Source organism: Equus caballus, chromosome 16 (assembly GCF_041296265.1).
Source record: "Equus caballus isolate H_3958 breed thoroughbred chromosome 16, TB-T2T, whole genome shotgun sequence".
NCBI classification, from domain to species: domain Eukaryota; kingdom Metazoa; phylum Chordata; class Mammalia; order Perissodactyla; family Equidae; genus Equus; species Equus caballus.
The window spans coordinates 91,934,007-91,957,823 of NC_091699.1; the positions used below are offsets into that span (position 1 = coordinate 91,934,007).

The 23,817-nt window shown below is 51.7% G+C and overlaps 2 protein-coding genes across 9 annotated transcripts in view; one reads left to right on the plus strand and one right to left on the minus strand.

The window, feature by feature from the left end:
• Positions 1 to 5,779, minus strand: part of ZIC4 (Zic family member 4) — a 20,416-nt gene extending 14,637 nt beyond the window's left edge. Inside the window, exons 1-2 of one of the 4 annotated variants that reach the window (XM_001492211.7) lie at positions 5,345 to 5,779; positions 1,630 to 1,714 (exon numbers count right to left, since the gene is read on the minus strand). In XM_001492211.7, coding sequence (XP_001492261.3) covers positions 1,630 to 1,699 — 70 coding nt within the window. In that variant the 5' untranslated portion in view covers positions 1,700 to 1,714; positions 5,345 to 5,779. The other 3 variants (XM_070239122.1, XM_023621071.2, XM_070239121.1) reach the window with 3 other exon arrangements.
• Positions 3,176 to 13,467, plus strand: ZIC1 (Zic family member 1). Of its 5 annotated transcripts, none has more exons than XM_070239118.1 (5): positions 3,176 to 3,363; positions 3,566 to 3,708; positions 6,194 to 10,158; positions 11,573 to 11,736; positions 12,277 to 13,467. In XM_070239118.1, exons 3-5 carry the CDS (start codon positions 9,177 to 9,179, stop codon positions 12,472 to 12,474), a joined length of 1,344 nt encoding a protein of 447 aa, XP_070095219.1. In that variant the 5' UTR covers positions 3,176 to 3,363; positions 3,566 to 3,708; positions 6,194 to 9,176; the 3' UTR covers positions 12,475 to 13,467. The 5 variants fall into 5 exon arrangements, with proteins under 5 accessions (XP_070095219.1, XP_070095220.1, XP_023476838.1 ...); XM_070239119.1 differs by having other exon boundaries at positions 3,219 to 3,363; positions 3,566 to 3,700; XM_023621070.2 differs by lacking the exon at positions 3,176 to 3,363 and having other exon boundaries at positions 3,440 to 3,708.
• Positions 13,468 to 23,817: the final 10,350 nt, after the last annotated feature.

Genomic DNA, 23,817 nt, shown 5'->3' on the forward strand with positions numbered 1-23,817 from the left:
CACCACCAGACCTCAAACATCTCTCCAGGCCCAGAATCCTGGCCCCAGCACCTTCATTTACCCCAGCCAGGCCACAACCACAGTACAAACTAAAGTGATTTTCTTGTCCTGCTGTATAGAAATACATATGGTGGCCCTACCATCTGCCAGAGGTCCTCACATCACTGGCCCAAGTGGGCAGATATCTGACCTCTCTCCCTTGGAAAGGAAAGAAGTGTGTGTGTGTGTTGGGGGGGTGGGGGGGACTTCAGATCAATAGCTAGGATATTTTTACATTTTGATCTTTTAAACAATGCTCAATGATGATTATCTGTTGCAGGTTATGCCCAGAGCAGGATCCTAGGAGATGAGGGCCACTGCACAGAGCCTGGCCAAACACAAGCCTTGTTCCCTGAGGGTTCTGCATCTAGATCTGCAGTCACTTGTTCAATCTTTTCTTCCCTGTTTCTGGCCAGGTTACCACCCTAAAACAAGGGGCAAATCTGTTCATAGGCTATCCACAGACAGACTTCAGATTCCTGCAGTGAGAGGCTGTCTCCAGTCTTATGAAAAAAATAGTAATCACTTAAGCCCCAGGAGCCCACCGTATGTCCAAGCCCAAATTGTACAAAGAAGATGAAATCTCTCAAGATTTTGGAGATAAAGGAGGCTAGTCTTACCCTCTGCTATGGAAGTTTGGGCTTTAAACATTGTTAATGAAATGGAGTATGAAAGAAAACATACTTGCATAGAATTTAATTTCCAAGTAACAGTTCTGCAAAACATCTTTTGACGAAAGATTAAGAAACATGGCTAAAGCATCTTCCGGAACAGCACTGAGGAATTAAAACAACTGAATTTACATAATAACCACATCTCTCTTGAGAATTCTGCCATCAAATCATCCCAAAATAATAGAAGAGAGCCATTCCCTGAGTTGTCCATTTAACTTTTGTTCAGAAGGTTGCCTTTCCTGTCAACAAGGGAATACCTTAGAGGCAACCGGCAGCTGGCGGTGTAGTTGAAATGAGGGAAACTAGACGCCTGGAAGGGGAAACACCCAACCCTAAATCATATGCTTATTCTAAATGGAATATTAAATTAAATTCTTCACAATGAAGGTATTCCTGACAGAGCGGCTGTCAGTCACTCCTTGTTCAGACACCACATTGTGGGAACGTCGTTGCCGCCACATTGCAGAAGGCTGGTGTCCCTGGTAAAGATGATGCATATCATGTAAACCCCATCACCAAGATCAAAGTCTGCTCCTTTCATGGAAGCCAATACATGTCAAACCTCATTCCAATCAAATCGTCCGGAAATGAATTCAAGATGAATATGTCATAGAGTAATGTGACAGTGGAACTACAAAAGGTCAGGGGTGGTTGTTTCAATGAGAGAGTCGTCAAATATTAATTCTAGAATGTCTAGATGAGTAGGCATTGAGGGGGATTAGCCGGCTGCTGGTGGGACTTGGGTCGCTGATTCGTGTGCAAATGCATCAAATGCCAAGGTGTTGTTCTAAGTTTCATCGAAACTCTGGAAACATCCCTAAATCCACAACCTAACATAACCAGCAGACAAAACAGAACTTCCTACTTAAACACACAACTGCAGGAAAGCAACATTCACGAGAGGATTTTGACTTACTTGACTCTTTCAGGGAGTTTCGGTAAAGCCGTAATCGTTTCCTCATCACCAAGGAAGTCTTGTATCTCATTTTCTGACTTTGAACCTGTTTGAGAAGAAAAGAGGGATAGTGCCCAGTTAAACAATTCCATACATATCTGTATGGTAAGATCATGTGGCCAGAGTGTACGAGGAGGAAAGGTGTCGGTCTGAAGAATCCTTCAGTCTGTCTTTGACCATTTTCAAATCTGGAAGTGAAAGAAAAGGACTGTGCTAGAGCTACCCATGTTTATTGCAAAACAATATATCCTTGGTGATAAAAAAAATTATTGAAAATCAACATTTCCCAACTAGACTTTTATCTGAACTCATTTGTTGATCCCCTTGCAGGTACAATTAAGCACCCTTTCAGTCAGTCAGTGTTCAAACATCTCTAACTTCTAGAATTTGAATTTACTGTGGGAGATGCCCCCATTATTCTCTTTAAGTTTATTAACCAAGTTCAGTGAGATGTAATGGGGAAGGCAGGGTGCCCTCTGGGAGGATAGCAGGTTAAAAATGGAGTTGTAAGTGTTGGAAGTGAGGGGAGAGGAATTTCTTTACAGAATTATAGATCCTGTTCCACCCATAGTGGTGTGGAATCTGTAACCCTCACATGGCTTCCACCTAGAAACCCATTTGAAAGCCATCACTGGTTGATTTTTCAAAGTTAATACAAAATTCATCAGATAAGGGGAAAAAAGTATCATTCCTATCATCTGGTCCTGGCTGTTCCCATTTCTTAATCAAAAAGGTCAGAAATACCTCCCCCCCAAATATTTGCATTCCTTATCCGGTTCACTCAGGATACAGCTGTAAGCCTTTGGCATCCTAAAGCTTGAAACCCGTCCTGGGGACCTCTGCATCTGTCAGTCGAGGCTAACGGCAGTGGAGCAGCCAAACACAGGCGATCCACCCAGCCCCAACCCTCAGTTTAGCCTAGAAAGACAAACAGTCATTGAAAGGTCTCAGGCTGGACAAACACAGGAGCCCTCTGTCAATGAGAACGTCTGCCTGCCTTGACACTCCAGCCCACAGAACAAGCGGGTGTTTAACTTGTTGAACCACAGGCCAGATCCAAGTGGGGCTCTGCTATCTCAAAGGCTTTCCAGTTCTCTATGCGCGAAGATCACTTTCTCTCTCCCTCAACCCCCAACCCAGGATTGAACTAGCTTGGGGTTTTTCACCCTTCCCTCTCCCTTCTTTGCTAGGTCTAAGCCTGAGGGGTGGAGTAGGGTGGGGTAGACTCACCTTTTCCCAGAGGATTTTACTTATTTTCAATTCTTTCTAACCAAAAGGCATCTGTCCCCAAAGGAAATAAGTTCTTTCCCGCACAAATCAGGAAAGAAAGGAGGCCCAACTTTGCATTCCTACAGAAGGCGGCATGCTGGGCGTCCTCGCTCTAAAATTTCCTCATGGCAGGATGTCTGGCACGGGAAAAGTCCTGGTTGGTTGGAACTAATAGAATTTACTTTTTTGCTTCGGAGGGAAATGAGTGTGAGTTTCCCTAGAGAATTCTGTCCACCCACAATGCTGCCCAAGCCCTCCCTTTAAGAGGCCTGGGTCACTTCTACCCCCAGGTCCTGGCAGTCTTTTGTGCATTACAAACCCACAGGCGAGCAGACAAATGTTGCAGAGGCTGGACTTCGGCGGGCAACTGGGACCTTAAACTGCCCTCTGTAGCAGCTCTATCACGAGCTGGTGCAGGGAACCAGGGTAAATATCTTCTCCTTTGGTTCAAACTCTGACCCCACTTTGCAAGCCAGTCATCTCGCTGAAGGAGGGGTGAGAGAATTTGGGAGCAGTCCCTGGGCCCCTGGACCTGAGATCCCTACCAACCCAGGAATATAAAAGCCCTGAAAAATGCTGGGCTTGGTTTTCCCTGAACGATAGCTTCAGACTTGTCTCCTCACACCAGCCACGGCCACTGAATCACCGGGCAGGAGCACAACCTGGAGACTCATTGGAATCTGCCTTCCTCCCCACACCTTGAGAAGAGGAAAGGGTGCCAGCGAGCCCGGGGAATTGATCGCGCTGGGAGAGAGCCAAGAAGGTGGGCCGGTGGGTACATGCAAAAGGGACCATTTTTCTTTGGGGGAACACCCAGGCTGAATGTTGTGGGGTCGCCCTAGCCAGGGCAGGCCTGCCCAAGGTCAGAGGTCAGCTGTATCCTGCTTCCAAAGCCAGCAACTTCAGTCACCAAGCCGTCAAGGCTGCTGCACACGGATTAACCCGCAGGCCCGCCGGCAAGGGCATGCCCGCCTCCAGGCCACGGCCCAGGCGGGTGTGGAGCAGAGGCCCTGCAGGCTGCTTGGAGTTCCCAAGCTAAAGCCCAAACTACTCCTGGCCTCTGCCGGTGGCCTGCTGTTGCCAGCTACCCCCGGTAGCTCCCTGGCTCCCCTCCGTCAGGCCCTCAAGCACCAGGATGTTGAGCTGCGAGCTGGGTTGTGCCCTGGCCTTTTCTCATTCTTCTGTTCCCTTGAGGGAAGAGCTGGGTTCCCCCAGATGCGGCTGAAGGCTGGGTGACCTCCGTGTGCCCAGAGCAGGGTCTGTGTTAGTGGGTGGGTCTCCTGAAGGACCAGCCTGGACATTTAACCCTCCCTTTAAACCACACACTCCCCAACCTCCCAGCAGCTAGATAGAGGAAGGGAAGGTGGTGCCTCTTCTGTGTCCCTCAGAGGCCAAGTAGTCGGAATGTAGGGAGAAATATGACCTTGGAATCCAAAGGGAATTTCCTGCAGACGGTGCAGGCCAAGGGGCAGCCCTCGAACGCCCCTTCTCCATTCCTCAGACCTCACTGGCTCCCAGCTGTCCCCATGGACCATTCATCAACCCCAACCTTTGCGGTTAAGCCTTTGAGGCAGTCCTAGCTTTCCTTCACAGCCTGACTCTGTTCCTGCCTCACTGCCCCCTAATTTCCAGTGCCCCTGGTTGTCTAGGGTAGTGCCCAGAACCCTCGGCGACTGCGGCCTGCTCCCGGAGAGCTAGTCGTAGCCCTCATTCTCATCCGGGAGAAAGGAAACCAAGTCCCGAACCCGCGGCCGGCCGCGCGCAGAGAGCAGATCCCAGCGGTCAGCTGCCTGAGGCAGGACCAGGATGCGCCAGGGCGAGAACCGGCCCGCGGCTGACCCAGCCAGCATCCGCCGTCAGGTTAGGGTGGAGAAGTTCCATCATCTTGAGGCCGGCCGGCTAACTTGGCTCCTTTGGCCCTCGGGAGGGGAAGCCGAGTCCCTCTCTGCCATCCTTGTGGGGGCAGGGAGCCTGTAAGGGACCCCTCCGGGCTCGGGCTCCGCTCACTCGGCGCGAGGGAAGCTCTGGGCCACGACTCCCCTTCTTGTGCCCTCGGTGAGACACCCAGGCAATTTACAAGGAAGGGTGAGAAGGCGGGAGGGCAAGAAGTTACTCTTGGTCCCTGTGCCATTGGGAGGCCCATTCGTCCCCCTAGTCCCCCCCTCCTGGGAAGAAGGGATGGACTCATGCCGCTGGGCGGAAGGGCCCCCTCCTCCCCTCAAAGTCAGTGGGGTGGGGCCTATACCCACGGTTGGGGGGCTAATGGGGGAGGGGATGGGGGAGAAAGTCTAGCTGGGCTTCTTCTCCCAGTGGGGTTTGGGTGCCAATGGCCCCGATAAAGGCGCTTGCTACCCGGCTGCCGGGGGTCCAGGTCCCGTCTGCCTGCCCCCTGGACTCACGCACTTACCCCGCTCCACCTGTTGCCGGGATCGCCTCATTTCTGCACATCACTTTGGGGTGGCTGAGGGGGGACCACAAACCCCTCCAAGCCTCTCTTTTGTGGTTCCAGCGAGGCGGTCATCCTTCATTTCTCCTTTTCCAGCTTTCGGGAAGCAGTTAGGGAATGTATGATGAAGCAGAAATGAGCCGTCAGGATGATATTTTAATGGCTTATATGTCACGTTGGTGCATGTGGCTTTGAACTGGAGCCGCTTGCATTTCCTGCAGAGAGCGCCGCAAATCCCACTTGATAACTTCTACAACCCACAACTTTTTTTTTTTTTTTCTCACATTCACTCTTACCCTGTATATTTGGACGCGTTTCCTAAAAATACCCTCTTGTCAACGTCCCCCTTGGATTTTCCACGGACTGGAGAGGAGAAGACTGACTTTTCTTTTTTGAAGAATTTTTTTCCCCTCTCCCCCGCCCAACGGCTACCCTCCCCCCGCAGGTCCCTCCCTTGTTTTTTTGAAAGGCAGGCGAGGTGGGTTCGATATTTGTTCTCCCTAGTGAGAGTAGTACAGCCTCCAGAGCAAACTTCTCCTCGCAGATCAGGTTTTTACAACTGCAGTGGAGGCAGGATCCAACTTTCCCTTGTATGCGGCAGACAAGATTCTGAGTGGCGCGGATATGTCTTTTTTGAACAAAGTGTATAATAGGTTTTTGAAAACCCCCCCCTCAAGCCCCAGCCCTTACCCTTCATCCCCATCCTGATTTCACTCAAAGTTGGCGGGTAAGGCTGGGCTGCTCCACTCAGACTTGTTGCTGGGGACAGAACATTTGATGTTTTTTCTTTCTCAAATTTCTATTTCCCAGTACAACAAGCGCAAATTCTCGGCCAGGTCCCTTCAGATACCGGGAAACCATCCCAGATACACAAGCCGAGTTCTGAGCTGGGGAGAGCCCAGGGAAACGGCAGCTCAGCTCGCCAACCCCAAGCGAGAATTTAGCCGACGAAAAGACCAGAAAACCAGAAAGGCGAGGAGCGGCCGCCGCTGACCCTGCCTTCCTCCAGCCTGTGCAGCCGGCGCGGGCGACCGGGCAAAAAAATATTCATTTTCATTTTCCTCTCTCCCGGGCACTGGTGAGTTTCCTAACGGGGCCGCCTGTGAAAGGATGAGTTGAGGTTTCTTTGTCTGAGAAAAGAGTTTAGGGCTCTGATTCAGCTGCAAGGAAGCCAAATGAAGTTAGAAACAAAGGGCAAATTGAAAGATTCCGACTCTTGGCTTTTTGTGTTTTCCTTACTAGAAAATAATTAGACCTAATGAATATGCAGACGCTTCAGCTAAACCCTCGGCCCCGGGCTTCTGGGTTTTAAACAGAGCTGCGGAGAAATGCAACCTTCATTCCCCAAGCCCCCCTCCCCCGCATCCGAGTGCATTTTTTGAAATGCATAAATGTTGCTTGCCTTAATTGATTGAGTCACAGGGATTTTTTTCCTGCTTTTAAGTGCCATACTCCTCTACCTTTCAACAATCATTTTAATATATAGTCAATGGCTCTTTGTGGACGGGACAAAAAGCAACTACGCGCAGTTGTTGAATAGACTTTGCGCTGGGCAAAGACAGGTTAATGGAGGGCCGCATCGCGAAAACAAGCGAGTGTTGTATGTTTGCACTGAATCCAAATGTCTGCATTTTCCTAACTAAATCAAAGGGAGTGTTATTTCTTTTTCTGCTCACTCATCTGAAGGTAAGTAAATTTTCTCTGGCGATCAAAAGCCTGGTCGGCAACAAAGACCGCGCCCGCTTTTTCCACCGTCCTGGTGTGGCGAGTTGCGGAATTTCAATGACGGTGACAAGGGTGACTGATTTGTGAACTAGAAAAGGTTTGAATGTCACAAAATTTACATTGGTCCTATCTTTCGGGGATTTAAATACCAAAAAAGTATTCGGGGATTTCTAGGGAGCTTTGGGCAGTCCTGAGGAACAATGGCGCGTTGGGAAATTTACAGTTTTACCTGAATGAAAGGGGCCCGGGTTGGGAACAGGAGTGCAGAGGAAGGGGGTTAGCGGGGGCAGATGAGGGAGGGGGACTAGGGAAAAGAGAAAAAAGAGAAGAATAACACGGGAGAGGAAAAAAGAAAAATCGGCAACAGTGTTTCCAATTTGCCATTAAAAAAACAAACCTCAATAACCTAGGAAGTTAAGAGCTCTCATCCGTCTGTGCCCATTTGGGAGGGGAGAGCAGGAAGCATGATTGATTTGTTAAAAGTGAGAAAATCGAGGCAACCGGTTATCCTGAGAAATCACATTTCTTGTAAAGAGAGATTGGCGTGCCCGTGTGCTCCCAAGATCCTAAATTATAAACAGGAGGACAAGGCAAGAGGGAAGCAAACTTCAAAAGGAGCAAATAACAAAAGCCTCCTTTGCTGCCCTGGAAAGGGGGGAGATGGGGGAAGAAAGAAAAGAAAGTTGCTGAATCGGGACATTCTGGAAGTGCCTTAGCTGTATTTGCCAGCCCCATCCCCGCCTCCTGCTCTCGGAGCTGCCCGAAGTCGCTAAATGCTCAGCTAAGAGCAGGTCTGAAGAAGTACAAGATAGAGAAAGAGACAGAGACAGAGATGGAGACAGAGACAGAGACGGAGACAGAGATAAAGATAGAGATAGAGATGGAAACAGAGACGGAGGTGGAGGTGGAAGTGGAGGTGGACAGGGAGAGGAGAGGCAGAGGGAGATGGGATGGAGAGAGAGAAGGATAAGGAGCGGGATGAGAGAGGGAGAATGTATACGACTGTGAGAAGGAAAAGAAATCGTGGCAAAACATTTTTTCCATGAGAAGAGGGAAAAAATTTGGCTAAAAAAAAAAAAAGTTGCTACTCCTGGCAGCCCTGTTTGTCAAAAGGGGATGTCAAGCGCTTTACAATACCTGGGATTGATGAGGCGGGCGGGCCAATGAGCGGCGCGCGGCGCCTCGGCGCGCCCTCCGTTGGCGCGGCGGCTGCCGGCGGGGGGAGTGCGGGTACACCAATGGGCGCCCGCGTCAGCAGCACGTGACGCCTCCCCCTGCTCCCATTCATCAAGGGGGGGACGGTGTCGTCCTTTCAATTCATTTATCTGCAGGAATGATTGCTGCTATCAGTCTCGCGCTCACCGCCCGGCTGAGGAGGTGAAAGTTTCTCCCCAGGAAGATAAACCGCAAAAGACAATATTGTGCATGATTTGCGCCTTTTCTTTGGCTTTTTCTTTCTTTCTTTTTTTCTTCCCCCCCCTTTTTTTTTTTTTTTTTTTTTTGCAAAAAGCAGAGGGGGGAAAAAGGAGACTGAAGGAGCGAGGAGGCGAGCCTGAGAGAAAGGAGAGAGAGAGAAAAGAAAGGGCGAGGGGCTAGTGGAGAAGTGAGGAGGGGCGTACGGCGCGAGGCGGAGAGAGGGCGAGCAGTCGCGGCTCCGGCGCTCACATTCCTCTATGCTACAAATCCGGGAGGAAGTTTTTCTGGGGGGCTGAGATGCTCCATGCCTTTCCCTGGGCAGTCCTGACGCGGAGTCCTCTCGGCAGAGACTGAGCGGCGAGGAAGTGCGAGCCGGGCCGGCGGGGTCTGCTGGGCTGGCGCCGGAGCCCGCCTTGCTCGCGGCCCGCAGCTGTCCGGCTTCCCCGCGCTCGGCCGGGCGGGCGCCCCAGTGCGCCGCGCCGCTGCCTGCGGGCTAGGACTTCGCGAGGTGGGTCGACTCCTCCTCCCTCCTCTTCTTCTTCCTCCTCTTCCTCCGCCTCCCGTTCCTCCTCCTCCTCCTCCTGATTTTCCCTCCTCGGCGGGCGAGGGTGGGGGGGGCGGGGGAGGCCGGGGCTCGCCCCGAGCAGCCACGATGCTCCTGGACGCCGGCCCCCAGTACCCCGCGATCGGCGTGACCACCTTTGGCGCGTCCCGCCACCACTCGGCGGGCGACGTGGCCGAGCGCGACGTGGGCCTGGGCATCAACCCGTTCGCAGACGGCATGGGTGCCTTCAAGCTCAACCCCAGCTCGCACGAGCTGGCCTCGGCTGGCCAGACGGCCTTCACGTCGCAGGCGCCCGGCTACGCGGCTGCTGCGGCCCTGGGCCACCACCATCACCCGGGCCACGTCGGCTCCTATTCGAGTGCAGCCTTCAACTCCACGCGGGACTTTCTGTTCCGCAACCGGGGTTTTGGTGACGCGGCGGCGGCGGCCAGCGCACAGCACAGCCTTTTCGCCGCTTCGGCCGGGGGCTTCGGGGGCCCACACGGTCACACGGACGCCGCGGGCCACCTCCTCTTCCCTGGCCTTCACGAGCAGGCGGCGGGCCACGCGTCGCCCAACGTGGTCAACGGGCAGATGAGGCTTGGCTTCTCGGGGGACATGTACCCGCGGCCCGAGCAGTACGGCCAGGTGACCAGCCCGCGTTCGGAGCACTATGCCGCGCCGCAGCTGCACGGCTATGGGCCCATGAACGTGAACATGGCCGCGCATCACGGCGCCGGCGCCTTCTTCCGTTACATGCGCCAGCCCATCAAGCAGGAGCTCATCTGCAAGTGGATCGAGCCGGAGCAGCTGGCCAACCCCAAAAAGTCGTGCAACAAAACTTTCAGCACCATGCACGAGCTGGTCACGCACGTCACCGTGGAGCACGTCGGCGGACCCGAGCAGAGTAACCACATCTGCTTCTGGGAGGAATGTCCGCGCGAGGGCAAGCCCTTCAAAGCCAAATACAAACTGGTCAACCACATCCGCGTGCACACGGGCGAGAAGCCCTTTCCCTGCCCCTTCCCCGGCTGCGGCAAGGTCTTCGCGCGTTCCGAGAACTTAAAGATCCACAAAAGGACGCACACAGGTAGGGAACCGCTGTTCTTGACCCCTTGCCCCATCCTGGGCCTGGGACCCGAAATCCGAAAGTCACGGCCCGGAGCGCGCAAACCCGGCCTTGGTTGGGTCTGCGCGTCAGCTTCAGCCGGCAGGCAGTGAAAGTGGCCGCTGGTTTCTAGTTTGAGGCTTGAAATTATGAAAAAGTATAGAGAGGCTCGGACGAGAAGGCTGTAGGGCTATAGACCTTAAAATGGGGACTGAAAAAAGGCCGGCGGAGCAGAGAGACAAACCCGGGTTTGCGGAGCCGGTGATGCGCGCGAAGCCGGGAGAGGCGGCCGGCTCCCGGCGGCGGCGGCGGAGGCCCCGGCAGCTCCAGCTGCAAACACATCTAAACGTTTGCTTCCGGCCAACATCCCTCACTGCACGCTTTAGTGAGGACTTTGCCAAAGGGAGGAACTGAGGAAATGGGAGGAGATCGGAAGAAGGGGCGCAGAAAGAAACAAAACCAGAAAAAGACAGGAAGGCGGGGTGGGGTGGTGAAAGCAAGTAAGCCGGGCCTGAGGAGGCTTTCGGAGGCTTATGCATATTTAAAGAGCCCAGTTTTAGTAGTGACTTGTTTGTGCGTAGTCTTGAGTCGGGAGAGTCGGTGGAAGACAGTGAAGTCCTTTTTGTCAATTAAATTCTGAGACGTGTTTTCAAAATAACCGAATACCCTGCGTTGGCCTTTAAAAATAAAGAGACCGGTAAGGAACAGTTAAAAAAAAGTTCGCGCCCAGCTCAGGACTGTAGTCTGGGTCGGGCAGGCCATCCTGGGCCGCTTGCTCCGACAAGGCCCGGAATCCGCTCCGCTTCCCTACTCTGGCGTGCCGGTGGCGTTTCTGAGAACCGCGTTTGGAACTCGGGGTTTAACGCCGGGAGTGAAGGAAGCGTTTGCGGCGCCGAGCTCTCGGCCCAGGTTACCTTATAAAATGTGAGTGTGTGTAGGGGGTGGGGGTGGGGGGAGGCGACGAAGGGGATGCGGAGCGTTGGGGAGGGGGGAGGGGGAGGAGAGAGGAGCAAAACAGCAGGAGAAGCAGCCTGCAATGTGAAAATTAGAAACCAAGGGCTAGGTAGACGCCGCTCCAAGTCGTCTCTCTAGCCCCGGGCAGAAAAAGCAGAGGCCAGACCTGCTGCTACTCTGGGATCTAAAAAACTACCACTGATACTAATAATAAAGTAATAAAATCTGGATCTAATTGGATTAGGAGTTAAAATAGTTCAGATATTTATAATTCCACTGCAGACACATGACTTTATCGAATACCCGGGTTTTTGAGCCTGCAAAGCGCTAACCCTGGGCCGCTGCCATTTTTATTTTAATTTTTTTCCACTTGTGTAAATTTTAAAAATCAGCCACGGGGTTTGTCTGATGGGACCTCTCGCTTTCTCGCCTTTCGCACCAGGGGAGAAGCCTTTCAAGTGTGAGTTCGAGGGCTGCGACCGACGCTTTGCCAACAGCAGCGACCGCAAGAAGCACATGCACGTGCATACGAGCGACAAGCCCTATCTTTGCAAGATGTGCGACAAGTCCTACACGCACCCCAGCTCGCTGCGCAAACACATGAAGGTAATCGCCGCGCTGTCGCCGCCCGCCTTGGCGCCGGGAGCCCGCTGCGCTCTGCGGCCGGGGCCGGGCGGTGGCGGGAGCCGGCGGAGGCGGAGAGGCGGCGGGTCGGCGCTGGCGAGCGGGCCGGGGGGAGAGGGCGGGGCGCAAAAGGGGACGCGGCCGCCGGCCGTTCTGAGTCTGCTGTTTGATGGTAAAAGTCCAGCCAAGCGAGCGCCGGAACCGCGGCCCGACCGAGCGCGCCCGGCTGGGGAGCGCCCAGGCGCCGCCATTGTGCGGGCCGCGTCGGGAGGCGGAGCGGGGCTCGCGCGCGCGCTGCCCGGGCCCTAAGCCGGCGCCCCGAGGGCCGCCCCGCCTCGGCCCAGACTGCAGCCTGCGCGGCCCGCGCCCTTCCCTCGAGGGGCGACTTCGGCGCCGCCCCTCCCGGGAGCACGGCCGCGGCGGGGCCGGCCGGCAGCTCGGGCCTCCGTGCGCGGGGCCTCCGCGCCCCCGGCGGCGCCGCCCGGCCCTCTCGCCCGTAAAAACGCCGCTCTATTCCCGCAGGTCCACGAATCCTCGTCGCAGGGCTCGCAGCCTTCGCCGGCCGCCAGCTCGGGCTACGAGTCGTCCACGCCGCCCACCATCGTGTCTCCGTCCACCGACAACCCGACCAGCAGCTCCCTGTCGCCGTCCTCCTCCGCGGTGCACCACACGGCCGGCCACGGCGCGCTCTCCTCCAACTTTAACGAATGGTACGTGTAAGTGGGAGCCGGCGCCGAACAAAGCCCTATTTAAGAGACTGCACGCGCGCGCACAGACCGTGCCCCGCGCCCCGGGGCCGCAGCAGCCCCGGCCCCCGCGATCCTAGTTTTTTTAAACCTGCCAATAGACCCAGAACCGAGTAAGAGAGAGAAAGCACCAGACCTTGACATTTTCTTCCTTTTTTCTTTCTTTTCTTTTTTTGGCAAAGGCTTGGTAGCCAAGGGGCGGGAGGGGGTCGAGGAGAAGGCGGCCGCCAGCCCCGAGGGCCGGTTTCTCGTCGGAATCGGAACGGGCGCTCTGGGCTTCGGCTTTTTGTGGTTTTTTTCTCTTGCTTTGCATTCTTGTAAATACAGAATTATTAGCTTAAAACTGTACTGTTGGATTCTGTAAATAGTTCTATCTCGGTTGGAGCGGGCGGGTGGGATGGTGGCGTTGTGGTCTTTGCATTGGGGGAGGGGGGAGGGGCCGGGCGGGAGGGGGGAGGGGGAGGGGGGTGGGCGGCCGAAAGCCAACTGTTTGTACTGAATGGCAAGAATGTTCTAGTAAATGTGTACCAAAATGTGAATTACTTTGTACGATTACAGTCTCCACGTCGACCTAACAGAATATTATTGGTATTAATGTGCTTTTTTTGTATAAAGTGCAAACATTTCGTCCCAAAGTCTAAGTACTTTAGTGCGGTAAAATGTCGTTTCACGTCCTGTCAAGAATTCGTATAGTACGAGCCTGGATCTGCGTGTCAAACTGTTCCATTTGTTTATGTAAAGTGATATTAAAAAAAGATATAAACTATAACTGTCCGTTGCTTTTGGCAAAAGATACAACCACATAATGTATATAATTCCTAGTTTCCATATTTATCCGCATGTAAAGGGCCGGTTTATTCATGTTACAGCTATTCAATATTTATGGCTAGAAGAACTCGTATGTACACTTTAGTTTCCAGAATTGTTTGGTAACCTTTCGTACCTTATTAAAGATTCTTAAATCTCAGTGATTGTGGTAGGAATTTCTTCTTCACCCCCAGCAACCTGCTGCCTCTTCTGCCAGCCTTAGTGGGTCTCGGGAAAGCCTTTCCAGACTCCCTCGCCTTCCCTTTCTGTCATCGCAGGTCGTATAAACGTGATAAATGAACGCTGCCCTGCTGGCTCTCTGAGAGGGTGTAATTAGTATTTATATCAAAATTTATGAAACAAATTTTCGGCCGCAATATAATTTAAATGACCTTTGCAGACGTAGAATAACAACCATAAAAATAACAGAAATAGATTGCACAGGCGACATCAATATTAATGGAGGCGAATTGTCAGAAGCTCAGGGGCTCGCTCTGCAGCGTTGCAAATGAACTTGCAGCCGAGGGTGCCGCTGCCCCCCAAATTAAATTGCCCGGGCTGAAACCGAGTTGCAGATTTACAATATCATATTTTAAATTGCTGTCTTCAATTAAACCATTTATGGCCATAACTAATTTTCAGGATGTCGATGCATGCTTTTCCAGGCCTTCCTTCTTTGTACGAAAGTAAACGTCCATAAAGCGTTTTACTTATATTTCTTCAAACGTGATGCTAATTTAAATTAATTACTTCCTGTGATATGTTATTATTCCTATAATTTTGCCACTGTTATTAGTTCTCTCAGAAATACATCTAGGGAAGAGAATTATTTTATGTAATTTGATTATCTTTCTATCTCTTTTATTTATTTCTCATTTACTTAAGAAATCCGTTCCATTGGCTGGCGTTGATACAGTAAATTTGTAAATGAGGAGACAATGTAAAAAATCTAAATTACTTGTGCTTAATGACTGTAGCAGAACGCCTTTTCTCTAAATCAGATTGTCTTTCTTGCAGTTTAGTTTGATAGATTTGCAAGCTATGTTGCTCCCTCGAAGTTAGCTGCGCTGGTAGGAACGCGCGCTTCTTTGTCTCTGGTTGTAGCTTGCATGATCGCCCCATTAAGCAGACAACGTAGCCGGAGATCACAAATCAGGGCCTTGGCTGGAGCTGCAGGCGTAGGGATGTGTCAGAGCAGGAGGCAGACACTGACCTCGCTGTGGGCAAGGAGGAACCCGACCTGCTTCTTTAACATAGTATGTGTGTTTGGGAAGTCACAGGCCATATTGATTCTGAGAAGGAAAACAAGAGGGAAAGCCCCTCAAAAGTATGAGAATCCCTTATAATAGTCACTTCTAGTTTACGGTGACATTAGTTTTTTAGAGTATACAGTTGACCAATTACAAGACCAAAATGTGAAATTCTCTTTGCAAGTTCTTTGTTGACTTGTCCTTTCATGTCTTGCTATTTGTATTTGTCGCTTTTAGTCAACAAAGTTGTCCTGGCTAAGGAGGGATTTGCTGCACATCAAAAGCTGAGATGGTAGTGTTTAACTTTTTAAAAATGTTATTGTGATTTTAAGAGTAAATATAGACCTTTCATGAAAAGAGCGCCACCTTGCAATGTTTGGGGAGATTTAAGGAAGTTGAACGCCTAAAAATTTATGAGACCAAAAGCTGGCCCCAGTTGGTTTTGGAGGTTTGAAATTGGTGAACAGTGTCATATTTGAAGTGACTCTGGACATTAGGCTTAATAATTAGCAAAAATAGAAAGAGGAATAAAGATAGCTCATCTCTCTAGGAAAGAAAGATAAACACCTCAGTTAATAATCCTTCCCCTTTCCACTAGAGATCAGGATGTCTGGGAGCCTGATATGAGTATGATAATGATAATCATCATAATAATAGCAACAGTACTTTTGTAACTTTGTTAGTGCATTTAGAAAGATAGTAAATGAGTGCATTTTTTCTTTGGCCATTCCTAAAAGCAGTTTACTTCAAATTTGAAATTATAAATGTCTTATTATTTATGTACCTGGTGTCTTTTTTTACTTTAATATCAAAGTATGCTTATTAAATATCATACTATGACATATGATTTATGTAAGATATTTTAAAGGTAAATTTTAGGGGTAAATATTTACTTCAAAACTACTTCATATTGGAATTTTTTTAGACTTTGATGACCAGATAATTTTTTAAAAAATCATTTGAGGAGTGCTGTGTGTGTTTGTGAATAATCTCACTCACAGAAAAGGAACTGTTATAGTAGAAGCAAATATTTATGCCAATCTCCCTTATGCATTCTCTTCTCCAACACCCACCACAAGGAAAAAGTCATTAATGACGTAGGTTGCCTAAAATAATGCTTCAAACTTCAATGTAGTCTATTATTTTCTGGTACCTTTAATGTCTGCTTCTTGAGATGTATTCTTCATACTTTTCTTCATGGGCTATTAGGTTTTGAAATACATGAATGTGAACAGCGAAATACATTGTTAGACCCTATTTAGCAGGAGCTGAAGATGCTGCAAATGGCTGGTTTCTGTCTGTAGCTGTGGATTTTGATTTAGGCAGAAAGGCGTCCTGGTTCGTATTTTGACTGCATTGTAGTCTGGTTACTATCAAATGATTAGAATAGCTAACAAGTTATTAAAAAGTTATATTGTGTCAACAAAAAAATGCCTGAGTACAAGCAATCATATTTGGGAAATGAAGAGAAATGAGTTGTGATATGTGTGTGTGTACATTTATACAGTAAGCATATAAATATACAAGCATCATTTTATGGGGGCTAAGTAATTTTCAAACATTTCAAATCCTTTGTTTTCTTCTTCAAAAGCTACCCCCAACTGCTTTAAGCATTTGCAGCTGATGATTTTGATTTTTTAAAGTCAAGCATTCAAGTTAACCTTTAGGAAGCAAACCACCTCCAAAAGAAAGATGTAACCTTTCAATTGCCCCATATGCTTATCATTTTTTTTTCTTTGGCTGACAATGAAATAGCACTAACCTTCTTTGCTGATGGGCCTGGCATTTAGATGTTTTTATTTGTTGATTGTGAAGTTTTCTCAGAACTTTTAAAGGGCTGGCAACAGAACTACACCTCCAAATACCTCATCCAGCCTCAAAACCTTCCAGACGGCCCCTTTTTGAGCCAAGATGTACCCGGTGTCTTGGATCCCTTGTGAATCAGTGCTGGTCGAGTTGGTACCTGAACATACTGCTTTCCAGGAAGCAGCTTGGAGAATGCTCTGGTCCTTAAACAGCAGCATCAGTTTAAGATGAATTGGAGAGTAACTCTATGTGGTCTGGCAAACTCAAAATGAGGGCACTGAGCTTGTGCCTTTGATTATTTGTGAACTAGGTATGAAGCCATCAGATTTTAGACATTGCTAACTTACATTTCTTTCTTTCCAACTCAAAATACTAATTACAAATTTATCTTCTCCTCTCTAGGTACAGAGTTCTCACCTCCTCCTAGCACCAAATGTAGTTCTTAGAACTATGTGTTCATATTGGGGAGGGGAAAGGTGTTGTTTTCACAGAGATGGTCACAGTTGATATCACTCTCTGGTTTTAGAATTCTTGAAAATAGAGTGGCATTGGAAAGATTTATCCTATCCATGCCAGTCAAGCCACTAAAGGTTCACATTACCCATGGTACTCTCTTTTTCAGCTCTTTTATCATCCCCTTCATCATCAGTAATATGTGCCCATTTAAACTGGTTGAATATAGAAAGTAAGGCTTTATGGGGATAACTATACAGTAATCTATTTTTTTCAAATGATAATCACTAGTTTGGGGCAAGAAATAAGAAAAATGTTAATAACTTCCTATAACATGTCACATTTGAGCCTTTCCCTCAAAGTTTATTGCAAATATAATGGCATAATATACACAAAATATGGGCAATGTTCTCCATTAATCTATGCAAGGCTGGCTCACACCACAGTCTCTCCCTGAGCAAGAGGAAACATGATCAGGCCAAACCAGGGGCTATTTTTACCATGCAAGCTGAACTCTAGCTTTAGTTCCTGACGTTTATTTCCACTTTAGAGCAAGGAGCTAAAAACAGTATGAAGTTTCCAATTGATACTATACTGGAGGTGGGTTTTTCAAGAATAGGAAATTGGATTTGGCTATCTAGTATGGAAATTACATTGTTTGGCAGTGAAGATGCTAGAGATTTGTGACTGTCAAATGTCCACTATTTTGCTGCCTCTGATGGTTGCGGGGCATCTCTGTAAGTATATGCAGGAGAATTCAGGGGTTGTGAAATTTACACAGTGATATTTTCACCTACAGCATACACAAGAATCAACTATTAAGCCGAGATATAAACGTACGGGAATCCTATCTTTAGAAAAACCCCAGATGTTCGAAGGCGAGCGACCTTAGCAAACCTTAAGGAAAAAAAGATCATTTTGCATCTGTCTTTTGTGCAACCATTCCCATTAAGCTACAGAAAACATAAAGACGTAAATGGGTGAGAGAAACTCACATCCTGATTCCTTTAAAAAATTTTTTCTACCTATCCGGGAAATTTCTAGCCGCTGGCAAAGAAAACTGAAAGTTGTGGAGGAAGGTAAAACCAGGAGAAAGGGTAGGGGTGGCTGAGTCTGTGCGTCAGGGGAGATTTTTGTCCCGGAGAATTTCTTGAAAATATGTAAACACAGGCTTTGGGGTGGGGGGGTGTGGGGGTAACAGCGAGGCTTCCCCACAGCACCTCCGCAGATAGCCCGGCGGTCTGCGTTGGAGGGGCCCCTTGCGCCACCCTGCCGCTCCGCGGGGCGCTTTCCAAGTCACTGCCGCGGGCTGGGGCTGCGTCTGGGAGGGCAGTGCGCATGCGCGGCCCAAGGCCCGCGGATCCACGTGCTGATGAATATGCATGAGGCGCCCCCGCCCACGCGGGCTGCGGAGGAAAGCGCTCGGAGGCTCTGGCCTGTGAAAGCTTCTGGCCCGGCTGCCAAAATTGTGCGGCGAGGAAGCTGCACGTGTTTGTTTTCAAACCGCGCTGGTTTAAGTGAGTTCACAAAGCCAGGCAGACAGCAAGGCTGGAGCAACCTGCGGCCGCCGCCATCGAACCGCGAGCCCAGCGGCCCGGCCAGTCTCCCCTTCCCCAAGGGTCGCGGGCTGCGACGTGCGCGAGCCCCAGTGGACCCCGAGCCGTGTGCCCTGACCATTCCTCCCGCTCCTGTTCCCTCCCAAGCCGGGAGCTGATGCCCTGGCCGCTCTCCTATCCCTTAGCTCCTTGGAGCAGACCTCCGCTCACCTGGCACCTAGACAGAGCCCAAGCATGGGGGCGAGGTGGGGGGCACTGGGGTTTTCCTAGCGCCCACCCTCTTACTTTGCCCAGATCCAGGCCTGAGTGTCGGCCTGTCTTTGTCTCTCTCTCTTCCCCCCTCTTTTCCTTTCTGTCTCATGGCTCCACTTCGTCTCTCTGGCTGCGCCCCAGCCTCGACCGCCCCGTTTGGGGGACTAGCAGCCACTTGCTTGAATGGCTGCTCTAGAGTTTTCACTCGACTCTTCCCAAGTAATACTCGTCGGCTCACATGTCTACGAGCTGGTATAGTCCTGTTAAGTTCAAAGGTGCTTACGTGGTACAAACGTGACTGGTGGAGGAACTGCCCCGGCCCAGAGACCTGGAAGGTGTAGGGTTTGGTGAGAGAAAGGGGAAGTTTAGGCCCTGGGTTATTGCTTTCCTTCCTGGTGACATTCTTGGGGTTCTGCACGCTGCATGATATTTTGTGGCCAATGTACTGACATTTCCAGAGCAAGTGCATAACCTGTTTGTTGGAGTGACCAACATTTGTAAACAAAGGGAGAGGGTGGTGGGGGGTGTCGGGGTCACTCTATTCTCAGGCCAACATCTATAGAGTTAGGCCTTTGGGTGTTTTAGTCACAGTCCTAGGTCCCATGACATCAGAAAATGGCTGCAGACAGGTTCCAATCCTCCTCTAGACTTCACTTTCAACTGAACGGGTAAACTGATTGCGTGGCGCCCACCCCTCTCGCTTCCCCGACTGCCAACAAGAGAGGCCTTGGGTCACTCCCCAGTCCGCACTGCAGTCGAACTCAGAGCCAGCTTCACCCCTGCCAGTTCTGAGATCTGGGGGTCACAGTATCATGTCACCTGACAGCCACCATTCGTCAAGTCTTCGGCTTTGACCCTGAAGGTGTGGCAGAGGGGTTTTGGAAACGTTCCTTCCAGGCCAAGACCTTTCCTCCCACCCAGCTTCCTTCGAGGGAGGATGACCCTCCGCCGAGGCTGGGAGAAGCCCCTCGTCCCTCCCGGGGACTTGGCTGAAAGGGGCTGGAGCACCAGGATTTTCTTGTCTGAGGCCCCCGAGGCCACAGCTCCCGGACTCCAGTCAGGGGCGCAGACCCCCTTGATCCACTGAACTCTCGCCGCAAGGGCCACCCCACTGGAACCCCTTCGCGATTTGGGTCCTTTTGTTTGAATATATTGGCGGGGGAAGCGATGTGGACTTCACGGACTCCATGCTAATGATGAAGACCTGTGTCGGGCTCGCTCTGAGCCGAAAGCTCAAACCCAGCGTGGGTTCCTGCGTTCGTCCCCCAAAGGCCAAGGCCTAGAGAACCCTTTTCATTTGGCGAGGGGCTGGAGGGAAGGGAGGGGCGGGGGCGGGAGCGGCCCGGGGTCTGCAAGCCCGCGGCCCGGCGCGGCGGATGGCCCGGCTCCTCAGCTGGACTGCCAGCGTCCGTGCGGACGACGCGGTCGCCGTCGCCGGGCCGGAGAGTGGGGACGCCCCTTCCCCGCCCCCCAGCGTCCCCGGGGTCGAAGCCAGAGCCCCGGAGACCCGGAGGCTCCTGCTTGATGGCGGCGAGGCAGGCTCTGGGGCCTCCCCGGGCCAGGCCGTTTGGTCTGCGGAGGCGACTGCGCGGGGCGCGGGCCCGGGCCAGGGGAAGAGGGACCCCAAACCGGACAGGCGCTTTCCTTTCCCTCCTCGCGCCTAGTTCCTGCCCACACTGCCCATCTCCGGTGGGACTGCCTGCCTGCCCGGCCTCTCTCTGCTGCCAGCCTTGCCCGAAATCTAGACCCCAGACCTGGTAAGTCGCGTTCTTCCCCCACCCCGCCTCGCCACCTTCCCAGCTGACTCGGCCCGCGACTTCGTGCGCGCGCGTGGCCGGAGGCGCGCGCCAAGAAGTTGGCTGATTTGGAGCAGCCGCGCCAATCCGGCCTCTGCGGCTGGAGGACCTCAAGATAGTCAGAAGCGTCGCGGGGCTCCCCAGTGAGGCGGGAGCGAAAAGGGTCCAGCCTCGCTGTCCTGGATCCTCTTTGTCCCTGTGGACACCGGAGTTGCCTTTTAAGAATAAGCTTTCTGCTGGTCCCTACTGTGTGTGTGTGTGTGTGTGTGTGTGTACGTATGTGTTGGGGGAGGTAGCGGGGTAGCGGGGGAGGGGAATTGCCCCTTTCTTCCCCTTTCCGTAAGCAGTTTCTAATCCCTAAGGTGTCCAACAAAGTTTACTCAAGGTTTCCATTTGAATGCTGTGAAATTATTATTATTATTACTGTTTTAAGTGAAGATTTCTAAGAGTCACAGCTTCTCAAATATACGTGTCTCTTGAGGATATTTCGACAATTACCTTGTCCACTAACTCTACTCCCTTCCCACTGGAAAAAAATAAACTTAATTTTTCAGTAGTTGCCTTAGGACACGTCGTTTACATGTCACTAATGTGAAGAAAGAAGGAAAGAAAGAAAAACGACCTTGGCGGTTCTCGTTGGAGCTCCGTGTGCCGTATTATCGCAATGGGAGAGGGGGCTCTGGGGGAGGGGAGCAGGGCGCAGGAGAGAGCTCTGGGGCCGCGCTGCCCTGTTGCACGGGCCTGACCTTTGGCTGACACGGCCACAGAGCAGGCCGTTCGTTAACGAGGATTTGATACATTAGACATTCGAGCTGGGCGTGTAAACCCACACTCTGAATCCAGATTTCGCTCAAATTAGTGTAGGAGGAAATGATCTTTTTAAGTCCTGAGGCTTAACCAAGTGTCAGGAGGGCCGATCGCCGCCTGAAAAGGGCAGCGAAGGACACCGGGTAAAAGGCACATTCCTAGCTCCTTACCAAACCAACAAAATAAAACCAAAAACCTTCTTGGAATAATTCCTGAAATGCTCCAGGTCGCCACTTCGAGGCAATGCTTAAAAATGAAGCCACTCACCTTGTTCTAATGAATTCGGCTGTGTTAAATCCTAACACCAGGCGAGGCCGTGAAGGCAGTGTCATAGTTAGGGCAATCATTTCTTTTTTGAGATCCGTGTATATAGACTTCTGTTTTACTCGGTGGAGGTACTAGAGTGTGACAATCTAAATCCACCAGGCAGTGAGGCACATATGGAGGGGAGAGTCAGAGATTTTAAAGTCCTTTAAAAGTGGATGCGTCTCGATTTAACCCGATCCCACTTGGCTCCAGCCGCCGGAGCCGGGGAAGGGCAGGCGTCCCGGCCGCGGCAGCCCGGCTGGCCAGGCTCAGGCCAGAGGTGCGGACTGGGCTGCGGCCGCCCCCCAGGGATTTATGGACCCACTCGGGAAAGGTGTCATTTTATTTAAGGAGACACTAAAGCTCCAGCTTTAAAAAAGCACCCCCAGAAAATGCTTTTCTTCTCTTCCCCCCAAGAACGGAGATCGCCAAGCGCTCTCCCCTGGAGGGGGAGGAATCGGCCGCTGCGCGCACCCCGCGGCTCCCCGGGTGGAAGGGGGCGCGGGGGCTCGCGTTCTCGCCCGCTGCCCCGCAGCCCTCCGTCGGCGGCCTGCCTCCGGCCGCTGCCCCGGGAGAGGGGGGCGGCGGAGGGGCCGTTCTCCGTCCCTCAGGCTTTCGCTGGGGTTACACAGGGGTGGATTCCAGGCCCCGAATTTACTCCAGGCGAAGACGTACGCAAAGCAGGTTTCGGCCTCAGATCTTTGCTCGGGGAGTCTCTGCCTCCACTCCCCTCTGTACTCTGAGTGTAGATGTAAAATTAAACGAGAAAGGCACCCACTATTTTGAAAAAATGATAGTTTCAAAATAAGGATTCCAGGGGAGAGAAATCAGTGTCCACGACCTATGCCGAAGAAAACCAGCCAGGGCGCCGCCCACGGGAGCTCGCGCCAGGACTCGTCAGCCCCGAATCTGCAGACCCGGTCCCACGCACGGGCCTCCGGCTCCCAAACTCGGGTTCCCGACCCTGAGGACAAGGGCAACTGCGCGGGGTGAACAGAGGCCTTGGCCCCCTTTGGAAAAATCACACCTTTCCACAATCTGGAGAACTCCCGAGGCTTGGGAGGTTTGCAAAAGCTGGCCTGAGGGTGGAGGGGTGAGCGCGGAAGGAAGGGAGAGGTTGAGAGAGGAAGGAGGGAGGACATGGTGGCCAGTTAACTGCCAGACTCAGTTCATTTTCCCCAGTGGCGGGTCCCAACAGCCCCCTCCCCCAGGTTTGGATCACCAGCGACCAGTGCGGGGCGAGAGACTCCCAGGATCACCCCCTTCCAAGTTGTGTCAAGTCGAGGGAGAAACGGTTTCCTTTTAAAGAGTCGATTTCATTTTAAGGTCCACTTTTTGGAGTCAGTGGAAACAACATAACATTGACTCTTATAAGAGTGAAAGGAAAGAAGGAAGCTCTTGCAGGCCTGCCCTGAGTTTCTCGGGCCCCCTTCTCTAGGAGCCCACCCTCGTCTACACCTGGGGGCCTACACCCGGCTTTGGGCCTCAAACTGCGGTCGCAAGCCTGGGGGACCCGCGGGTATCACCGAGCCGCGACCGCTGCGGTTCAAACTGCGGCAGGACCTTCTGGCCGGCGTGCGGAAGGCCCTCTCGCCCCTTCTGGGGTTTCGTCCAGCCCTGCCCGGGGCTTGCTCCCGCAGCCCCCACAGCCCTGGACCAGGCCACCCGGGGCTGCTCGGGACCTGACGCAGGCAGCGCGGCCGCTGACGTCAGGAGCTCCCGGTGGCCAGCACCCCAGGCCGGCCACAAGGCTCCCGGCGCGGGCATCATTAATTGTCAGGCACGAAATGTTGCAAAGAAAGCTCAAGCTATTGAGGGGAGAGGGAAGCTGATATGGATACATATGTATATTTTGGAGTAGGGAGCAGGAAAAGAACAGAAGAAATGGGGTGAGAAACAGCGATTCGATTTCTCAAAGCACAGTTAGCAACTTCGCACCTTCTTGCATCCGAGTCGGGCCTCTGGGTCTACCCTGTTGTAGGTATGGGCTCATCACTTTGTACCTCGTTTGGGGGCTTCCTGGTGAAAGACCAATATTTGTTCATGTGGGAACCGCATCGCTACAACTTCCCTGTAGATTCAGGCTCGAGGAGCTTAATCACCTCCATCAACAGAAGGGTGGGGGTGGGGTGGGCATTGCTTCATAAAGCTGCATCTAGCATGTCCGTATCTCCCTTTCCATTTGGTCAGATCTGTAGCCCGAGATCTGATATTATTATTGTTGTTGTTGTTGAGTAAAAAGGACGTAAAAAACACCACGTACACCGATAGGGCCAAGATGAAT